The sequence below is a fragment of the Protopterus annectens genome, chromosome 4.part0 (assembly GCF_019279795.1).
Source record: "Protopterus annectens isolate FY-2018-M chromosome 4.part0, PAN1.0, whole genome shotgun sequence".
Taxonomy (NCBI): domain Eukaryota; kingdom Metazoa; phylum Chordata; order Ceratodontiformes; family Protopteridae; genus Protopterus; species Protopterus annectens.
In genome coordinates, this window is record NC_056733.1 from 988,811,881 (window position 1) to 988,822,909 (window position 11,029).

Genomic DNA, 11,029 nt, shown 5'->3' on the forward strand with positions numbered 1-11,029 from the left:
AGTACTGAAAAACAAGAGTCTGCCTGAAAGCAGGAAATTTACCTTTTACGGAAGTACATCTGATTTTCTTTCTCTGCCCAGAGATATGATGATGTGAATTGTCTTATGTTTACGGGTAAACCATTGATTAGTTAATTGCCCTTCATAATGATCTAATTGGTTCATTTTTATATTTTTGTACTGTCAGCAATATCACCAGTATATAAGCTTGTTTATTCCTTTGTTCTGAGAGTCTCTTGGTACTTTCCATGAGGCTTCCACACGTGTGTACTGTAGATAATAAAAACCACTGAAAGAGAGCAAGAACTATTTGTCTTCATTTTTAAAGTATTGTGTAACGTAACAACCCCCACTAGTAGGTCCATCCCACTTTCCTTTTCTATAATATCGAACAACGGTACCTTTATTTCCTCGGATGGTCATACTAAGCTCTTAGGAGTAATAGCAGATAATAATCTCAAATTTGATTTGCATGTCAATAAAACTATCAAAACCTTTAATAAGAAACTTGGCTCATTATACAGAAATAAACCTTTTCTAACCCCATTAGCTAGGACCGCAATCACCCATTGTCATCTACTCTCCACCCTTCAATATGCTTCCCCTATACCCTCCAACCTGAAGAAATCAGAACTTAGCAATCTTTCTCATTGTTACAACCATATTGCTAGATTCACCACCATGTCCACATATAGGACAAATCACTGTCAAAACCTTAATCACCAAGGGTGGCTAGAATTATCATGCTATCATGAATATAATATTGAATTATGAATATTGAATGAATTATCATGAATATAATATTCTGTATAATTATTGTTATTCTCCTTAAAGGTCTGCTTCCAAAATCCCAGTCTCTTCTTCTTTCTTTCTTTCTTGAACTTCCCCATTTCATCATCATCTCTTTCCACTTTGAATTATAGTTTTCTGTTTGTGCTATATATAGGAGCCTTAACTGTGTTGCTCTGAAATACCCCCTTAAATCAGGTAATCCCAATCCACCCTGTCCTATTGGTAGAATAAGCTTATCTCACTTGACTCTTGCCATCTTCCCCTCCCAGATAAAATCCTTCAGCTCTTTATTAATTGTTATCCATAACTTCAACTCTGTTTGATAAAAATATGCCTGGCCTGTGTATAACATTAAAGAGACTAAAACATTTTACCTGCTTGTACCTTACTATCAATATCCATATAACACAGCTTCCATTTTCTCAATTTTTGTATTATGTTTTGTTTAGTCTCTTCCCACATATCCTTAGCTGCCACACCAGAATCATTTTTAATCCATACTCCTAAATACTTCATTTTATCATGTCCTCATAAGTATGGATATTACTGAACCAATTTTGTATGTGGTACATAGTTTGCCTTTGTTTTAGCTTAATTAATTTTGTATCCTGAAAAGATTTAAAACTGTCTCAGTATGTTCCAGAGCACTGTAATGTCCTTTCTGTTTTTTTTTAGGTACAAAATAATGTCATCTGCAAACACAGCCAGCTTTTTTTGACTACCATACCAATTATATCCTTGAATTTCTGAGTCCCTTATTTTCTTTGCCAGTGGTTCTTAAATATAATAGCAAAACCTTTCAGTTGCTCCTACACAGGCAGCTATTAGACAAACTAAAAGAGCTGAGGTTAGAGCTGAGAATAAGTACCTAGACATCTGAGCTATTGTAAAGTAGGACACAGGGGGGTGTGGTAAGAGAGTCATTGTCAGAAACTGGAAAAATGGAGGTCACTGTGGAAATGCCTATGCCTGTGGCATCAGGCCTTATAACACCCCTGGGTGAGCATTAATTATGGGTCCCTGTCAGAAAAATGAAGATGCATTATGTCGAATGCATCTTCGCTGAACTGTAAATGATGAAAACGCAAAATGATGAAATGGCTTTTAAGCGAATTCTTTCCCTGGGAAAGAACTCGCTTGGCTGCTTCTGTCACTTTGCCATTTTTGGCACTGTAGTGCGATCTTGGAGTTGGTATATTTAAGTACCAGGGGTGTGGGAGCACAGCCCTCCACATGGGGGGGTGTTGGGGCAAAGCCCCCACTTAAAATAGTTTTTTTTTTTGGGAACAATGAATTTTTTCCCTGGGAAGAAATTTGCAGTTCTGGCTGTTCGCTCTTTTTTCTTTTTGTTCTTTTGTGGTCGATATAACAGCGTTCGCTCTTTTGACTGTTCGTTGTTATAACATAGACCCTTAATTACACATTAACACATACCCTGTCAGGCATTATTGTTTGCATAAACACTGCATGGTGCCAACATGCAGGCTTGAAATGCAGAATAAAGGATCACAGATTAATAACATTTTCACTGAATCACTCTGTGTGATGTTTGCTGAAATAAATTATACTGTTTATTATGGAACCAACCGTATTCTGCATAGAATTACCATATATATATATATATATATATATATATATATATATATATATATATATATATATATATAGTGCAAATAACCAAATGAACAAAAGAACTTCTGAGACACATATATGAGAAACTCCAACCTTTATTGAAACAAATCATTTTGTGACAACAGGGTTGTGATTTAACAAAAGATTGGAAGAGCCTTTGCCCTTAGAATAATCCTGCAATCCTTCAGGAATGTGGCCTTCAACACTCTCCAACCTTTTCAATCTTTACATCAGTTCCGTCTTTCCTAAAATAAAAATATGTAAATATATATTAAGCACAAGGCTAATTAACTGGAAGTACAACACCGAGTGATGCATTTTTTATTTCTAAAAATTAAAGTAACATTAATTACAAAAGTAAAGAACATTTATTTGCATAATTTAAGCTCACTTTGATACCTAGATGACTATGTTCTTTGTTTGTATAGAGCAGTTTTTATTTACAGTATCTGCAGTGGTACAACCATTTGCTGTAGAAAACACTGGAGATAGTACCATCTCCTTTCCCAAAAGACACATACGAGTAATGCCTGACTATATCTATTACTGTGGTTATTTGTTTGTATCTGCAGTGGTACAACCATTTGCTGTAGAAAACACTGGAGATAGTACCATCTCCTTTCCCACAAGACACATACGAGTAATGCCTGACTATATCTATTTCTGTGGTTATTTGTTTGTATCTGCAGTGGTACAACCATTTGCTGTAGAAAACACTGGAGATAGTACCATCTCCTTTCCCACAAGACACATACGAGTAATGCCTGACTATATCTATTACTGTGGTTATTTACAGTATCTGCAGTGGTACAACCATTTGCTGTAGAAAACACTGGAGATAGTACCATCTCCTTTCCCACAAGACACATACGAGTGATGCCTGACTATATCTATTACTGTGGTTATTTGTTTGTATCTGCAGTGGTACAACCATTTGCTGTAGAAAACACTGGAGATAGTACCATCTCCTTTCCCACAAGACACATACGAGTAATGCCTGACTATATCTATTTCTGTGGTTATTTGTTTGTATCTGCAGTGGTACAACCATTTGCTGTAGAAAACACTGGAGATAGTACCATCTCCTTTCCCACAAGACACATACGAGTGATGCCTGACTATATCTATTTCTGTGGTTATTTACAGTATCTGCAGTGGTACAACCATTTGCTGTAGAAAACACTGGAGATAGTACCATCTCCTTTCCCAAAAGACACATACGAGTAATGCCTGACTATATCTATTACTGTGGTTATTTACAGTATCTGCAGTGGTACAACCATTTGCTGTAGAAAACACTGGAGATAGTACCACTCCTTTCCCACAAGACACATACGAGTAATGCCTGACTATATCTATTTCTGTGGTTATTTGTTTCTGTGGCTTTTTACTACAAACACAAACCTGAGAAGAATGAGACACATAATCATAAGAAACAGGCCGATGTCAGCAGGAAGCAGGATTCCACACCCACGTGACCCCCCCCCCAGGCAGCACAGTGCTGTTTCTACCAGTCTCCAACAGGTAAATCAAACAGCACATGCATGTCCATGCATAAGGAGCTTTCCTTCTCCCCTGGGAGAGTTTGTCTATCCTCTCTGCCTTCACCATCAAGCACCTGAGCCACTGTTCAAACTCAGGCTGGACCGTAGTGAGGATTGTATCCTTCTCTGCCACCAGAGCAGTCTGATGTGCTTTTTCAACATTCATGTCTTGGTATTGTTCTGTATTTGTTATTCTAAAAATAGAAGTGTCTAATCTGTGAAGCTACTCCTCCAGCCTTTGTTGAAACAGAGCATTGACCAGTTAAACATTCTAGTTCTCAACTGTAAATAATTATATGCATGCATTTATCTTACCTTACCTTACCTTAGTCAGTGTCTGTTCTGAAACAGGTAGTACACATACCTTTGCTGCAGAGCTGTGGGTTCTATTCCCACATCAGGTAGATCAGTTGCTGACACTTCACTCCTTAGTGTGTTTTCTTTCAGATGAGATATTAAACTGAGGTCTTAGTTGCTTGGGCTGGTGATAGCTCAGGTAGCTGTAAAAGATCCTATGACACCTATCAATAAGGGCAGAGGAAGTACCCTGAATCCCCAGCCAAATTTCCTCTAGTAGTATAAATAACACCTTGACACTGCAGTGATGGTGCTGCGGTAGCATTGTTGCCTCACAGTAAGACATTGTCACATTCGATTCTCAACTAGAGCGTCTTCTGTGTGGAGATATGTTGTGAATGGGCGTACCTTCGTTGAAGGTTGTGCTTCAGAGCTGGCAACTCGGCACGTAAAAATCTGCTGCCAATCATTAGCAGACCAGAGTTCCGCTGTGGCAACCCCTAACCGGGAAAAGCCGAAAGGCACAACAACAGTATAAATAACACCTTATCTCTCCCCTGAAAGAATCTATTAGCCTATTGGGACTAACTTGGTCAGCAAATGATAACTAAATAAATGCCAGTAGTGTTTGTCTCCCAAAAGAAGAAGATTAAAAGGAAAAACACAGGCATTATGATACTTAGCATCTTTACAACTTCATGTCTCATTCTGATAGAGATTTTTCCTTAAATCTGGAAATCTGTCAGTACTATATTTCATGCAGTAAAACTGCCAAAATCTAATACCTGGAATTTCTGATATCATCAGAATATATTTGAATTTGTTTTCTCTGGCAGAGCACTGATCTCCATAGATCTTTTTCATCCTCTGCCCAGGAATGGTGTCTGGTCAAGCAGTTTGCTCAGTGGAGATTGAGAGACTCAAACCTTTGATGGCTGGACCACAGGAAACAGCTCATTAACAGCTTTCAAGGCCTCTAATCCAACTGCCAATCAGTCTGCAAACCACCATCGGTCAACAAACCATCTTCAATTCATTTGCATTTCAATGTTTATAATTATTCCTTAAAAGCAATTATGTATCCTTCATCTAATTCTTATAAACACAAAATAGTTCACGGACTCCTTGTGCCAGCAACGAAACACAAATGTTGTCAACGCAATTTTATTTACTTTACAAGCGTTTTCGCCACACAACAATGTGGCTTCTTCAGAGAAAAAAATAATTAACAATGTAAACCAATGCACACCCCTTTTGTATGACTCGGAAAGGAAATGACATCACAAAAGTTAAAAGAGCTCGTTAAGCTCATAAATTAATAATACATAACTATACAAGTTATATATGAGACAAGCATTTTAGAAATTATCAAGCCATTGACCAAAATCAAGCCCAAATAATTGGGAACTCCAGAACAATAAAATTTCTAACAAAAAACATAAACATGAAATAATTGTGTATATGTATAATGTAGTAAAACAGTTTTATAATATATATTTGGGCTTGATTTTGGTCAATGGCTTGATAATTTCTAAAATGCTTGTCTCATATATAACTTGTATAGTTATGTATTATTAATTTATGAGCTTAACGAGCTCTTTTAACTTTTGTGATGTCATTTCCTTTCCGAGTCATACAAAAGGGGTGTGCATTGGTTTACATTGTTAATTATTTTTTCTCTGAAGAAGCCACATTGTTGTGTGGCGAAAACGCTTTTAAAGTAAATAAAATTGCGTTAAGACAACGTTTGTGTTTCGTTGCTGGCACAAGGAGTCCGTGAACTATTTTGTATTTACACCGGTTTGGTACAATTTTGGCTTCTACTAATTCTTATAAACATTTTCTCTTGAAATAAAATTGGAGGGGCAGGGTCTGGATTTGGGTCAGAATATCATCAGCACCTCCCTCCCAAAAAAAGCTAAAAATGTGTTCTTGTATGTTGTACATCGGTCTGAATTTAGGTGAAATGTTGCCCTAAGGAAAGGTCTCCATGGAGCTCTTCACATCAACTCTGTCACTCTCAGCCTCTCCATTCTCTAGAGGTCCCTCATCACCACCCTCCCCACATCACACCACCCTTAACTCTTGCATTGATGAACTTCTGAACTACCAAGTCACCTCCATGGCTATGCTGTCTAAACTTAAGATGAACAAGCAAAACAAAATCTCATGACTTCTGCAGTACATTGTAGAAGATGTTATTATGAGTAATTTAATCCACTAGCTATTTGTGCCATTAGAAGATAAATTGTGTCGAATAGCTAAATCTGGATGAAAGTCTTGCTTAGTGAAGGATACCCCCTGCAAAAACATCAGTAAAGGTAAGTTTTTCACTTTAAATTTTATAATGTGGAGAGTATCTATAGAGATGTTTAATAAAACTTCAAACATCATATGGCCGAGGAAAACCAGATGATCAAAGTTTTGAAACTTTGAACATCAAATAAAAAAAATATTTCTTTATATTTTTGATGGAGGGCAAGCCCCTCTGCACACCTACACCCCCTGCTAATTAAATATACCAACTCTGAGATCACAGTACTGCGAGAAAAATGTTAAACTTCCTGTTCCACATTGTACGGCGAACTCCATTCAGGACATTTGAAGTTTGAAAACTTCGATTATCTAGTCCTCGGCCATATGATGTTCGAAGATTTGAAACTTTGATCATCTGAAGGGGACTCATGCACACACACACACACACACACACACACACACACACACACACACACACACACACACACACAAGCACACGTGTGTGTGTCTGTGTATATGGACAGATAGCTGTAGTTTGATATAGATAGATAAATTTACCTATAGATTGAGAGATAGACAGATGCACAAACATACACACACATAAGCCAAACACACACATGTGTGTGCATATGGACAGATTGCTGCAGTTAAATATACATAGATAAAGTTACAGACAGATTGAGAGATAGCCACACACACACACACACACACACACACACACACACACACACACACACACACACACACACACACACACACACACACACACACGGTTGTTTTTTTTTGCATCATTTTACAGGCCTGCAATGTTCATCACGCAGTGGTCACTCTGTAATGTCTGAATTCCAAACACTTTTCATTTTCTGTGCCAGAATTTATTTTTCTCAATGCCAGTTGTATAGGTTATGTCTAATAGGTTCTGTTTCTACACATAAACATTCAAGATTAACAAACAGATTTCCAAACTGCCACTGCCACTGTTCAGGTCTCCGGTGTTCCAGATCCCTTACCTCCAAAGACCAAGGTATGTTTGTTCCTACAGGTTCAGGTTGTTGTTGCTTTGTCTGATTCTTCTCTTCATCTTAGAAAAGAAGGTGCACATCTATTATTGTATCCTCCTGGGAGCATTGTTGTTACATACAGAATGCAATAAACAGTTAGGGTGGGGTTAAGGGATGCCCAAAGGGAAAATGCATCTGCAATATCATGATGACACTGTTATGTGACACTGACATCAGGCCTCTGTTCTCAGCTGCAGATAATTCTATGCATGCATTTGCCTTACCTTACCTTACCTTAGTTAATGTCAGTGGGACAACAGGTAGCATACTCACCTTTGGTCAATGTGCAGCATCTTTGTTTACATGCATCTGCATTCATCATGGCATGGTTCTCACTCCTGCTTCATCTGTTGATGCCAACAAAATGTGTAACTGAGGGGTACAAGTACCATGCTGTTTAGTTACAGAGGTGTTAGTATATCTGTGGGACATTCCCGGGGAGACATCTGAGGTGACATCTATTTGCTAGGGATATAGCAGCTGTGAGATGTGTAGTGTAAAATAACTAAGTTAACCCTGACTGCTTAAGAATTGAAAAGGGGGGACTGTCTGTATATAACTAGAATGAAATACCTGGAAAACATTTGCTGATTTCTTATCCATAAACTCTGACTTACAGTATTTATGTTCATCACAGGTACTTCAGTGTGTGTGTCATAACATCAGTGAAGAGGCTGCTTCTCCGACTGTGTGCATTGTTGAAGGGTAAATGATCAGTTTAAATGAATTGATGTACTTTTTTCTTTAGTCAAACATTGAAAAGAGTACAGTCATAGGTTCATAGGTTCATAGGTTCATACTAGGCTATCTGCCCTAGGGCATTTATAAGCCTAGCTAGAGTGTGTAGTATCTTTTGCCACCCATTTTAAATTTATTTTGCTATGCCCTTTTTCGATGTTAGTATACTGTGCCTCTGTCTAACAGTGCATAGAAGTGATACCCGGGGTAAACCTATGATCTCCCATCCACTCATCAAGATTTCTCTTGAAGAGAGTCAATGAGGGACTCTGCCTAACCTGGACTGGGATTTTATTCCAGAGTGAAAGGAGCCTCTGGGTTATGAATCTGTCCCTCCAGCATGTCCTATTTATTTCAGTGCTGAGGTTCAAGTCTCTCGAGCACATAGCTCAATGGGATTTGGATTTTCTGAGGTGCAGCATGTCCATTAATTCTGGGTTGGACATGGCTTTGTACGTCAGGCACAGATCACCTCTGAACAGGCGGTATGCCACTGAGTAGAACTGGAGTTTCTTTAACCAGGCAGCATATGGCATCTGTTTGAGCCCTTTGATCCTCTTGGTGAGGTACTTTTGGGGGTTTTCCAGTTGCTGCAGGTGCCTGGTAAGGTACATCCCAAAAGGGGCATTGTACTCAATTATAGGCCTGATGAGGGATGAGTAAAGAGGCACGATGAACTCCCCTGAACTAGATGTGAATCCCTTCATGATTAGGTGGGCTATATAAAATGTTTTTCTAACCACTTTGGCCACGTGGTTGTCAAATGAGAGATTGCTATCAACTTGGGTCCCCAGGTCCCTAATTACTTCTTCTGTACTTAATGGATTACCACCTATGTGGTAATTTGTGGGCACTTTGTTTTTGCCAAAGGGGATGACTATACACTTTTTGGCATTCAGCTTGAGGCCATGGCTCTGGCACCAGTTGTCTGTTTCTATGAGGCCCTTTTGCAGGATGCTTGTGTCGGCTGGAGAGTTGATTATGGCGCCCAGTTTGCAGTTATCTGCGAACTTGGTCAACCACAGTCCTTTCGTGTTGGCCTCTACCTCCGAGAAATATATACCGAACCAGAGAGGTTGCAGGACTGAGCCTTGTGGGACACCACTTGTAACTGGTTTGGAGTCTGACATGGCTCCAGCAATTCTAACCATGTGGGTTCTGTCCTTGAGCCAGTTTGCAATCCATCTAGTGACATAGGGGTTTATATTTAAGCTGGTGAGCTTATCTATAATGCCCGGGTGGGGTATTGTATCGAAGGCTTTTGGGAGGTCCAGGTAGGCTGTGTGGATCACCTTCCCCTCGTCAATGGCCTTGGCGACTGTTTCAAAGAAATCAACCAGGTTTAAGAGGCAGGATCTGCCCTTAACAAAGCCGAACTGGGTAGGATCCAGTGTCTGAAGGTCCCCAATATCTTTATTTATGAGGTCCATGATGATCCTTTCCATAGCTTTGCAGACCAAGCTAGTCAGGCTTATGGGGCAATAGTTTCCAGGATCCGTTGAGGCACCACCTTTATGGAGAGGGACCACTGTTGCTGTACGCCACTCTTTGGGCACATATCCTGTAGTAAGGCTGAGATTGAACAGTAGTTTTATATTTCGGTTTAGCTCTTCTTGGAGTTCATGTAGGATGCAGCCCGGGACACCGTCTGGTCCCATTGATGCTGTGTTTTTTGCTTTGGAGAGGGCGGCTCTTACCTGAGCATCTGAGATGTCAGGGGGCAGCACTCTGCTGAGATAGATATTTGCCCTTTTGGTGGGAGGGGTGGAGAAGTTTGCGCTGAACCTGTCAGCTAGGATGTTGGCAATGTCTGTGGGTTCAGTTGTGACGTTAACTGATATACATATCACTGTTTTAAGTAATCATTATAATGATTGCAATGAATTTGAATTCAGTGAATTGTGATGTTAAGTGATATGCATATCACTGTTTTAGGTAATCATTATAATTTTAGTATGCAGTGACTTTGAATACAGTGTATCTACGTATATCATAGTCAGGAATTCTTTTAAACAAGAAATGTGGGTATAAGTGGGCATTAGTTTGCTGGGTCAAACAAAATATGTTCCTTCTCAGACTTTTTTATAAGGCCTATGAGCATTTATTTTTGCTTTTTTTTCCTTTTTAAAGTTATTTCATTATGTTTTGGTACTTGCATGATAACCTAAAGTGAAGATTACATGCCAAAGAGACATTTTCTCCAACAGAGACTGCAAGAGGTTTCACAGAATAATGGCATAACACAATCAACAGCAGCTAGTTACTCACAGTGAGCCTATTACTGATTCTGCTTGTATCTGCAAGAACCATAATTTAAAATTCCCACGTTTGTGAATGAAACTGAAAACTTCTGAAATTCAGGCTCCAGAGCCAAAGTGTAAAGTACAAAGTCATCATCACTATTACTGCTCTGAAATAAATGAATCTAAAATAATAACTGGAACAAAAAGGGGCTGAGGCTGGCAGGAATGCAGTTAATGAGGGAATAAACACTGTCTTTAAGGAGGTATAATATCTGACATTAGGCTGCTTGTCTCTGTTTTATCACAGCTCTTGCTTTACATAAGTGACTGATTTTTTTAGTTTTATTGTCAGATGAACAGTAATATTGCAGGCATTGTTTAAGGAGGTATAATATCTGACATTAGGCTGCTTGTCTCTGTTTTATCACAGCTCTTGCTTTACATAAGTGACTGATTTATTTTAGTT

The 11,029-nt window shown here is 38.9% G+C and overlaps 1 protein-coding gene across 1 annotated transcript in view; it reads right to left on the reverse strand.

Moving 5' to 3' along the window:
• Positions 1 to 2,501: 2,501 nt before the first annotated feature.
• The window catches only part of LOC122799710 (serine protease inhibitor Kazal-type 1-like), a 554,923-nt gene continuing 546,395 nt past the window's right edge, over positions 2,502 to 11,029 (reverse strand). The window contains exon 4 of the mRNA XM_044068946.1: positions 2,502 to 2,669. Coding sequence (XP_043924881.1) covers positions 2,624 to 2,669 — 46 coding nt within the window. The 3' untranslated portion in view covers positions 2,502 to 2,623. The remainder of the gene's footprint in view (positions 2,670 to 11,029) is intronic.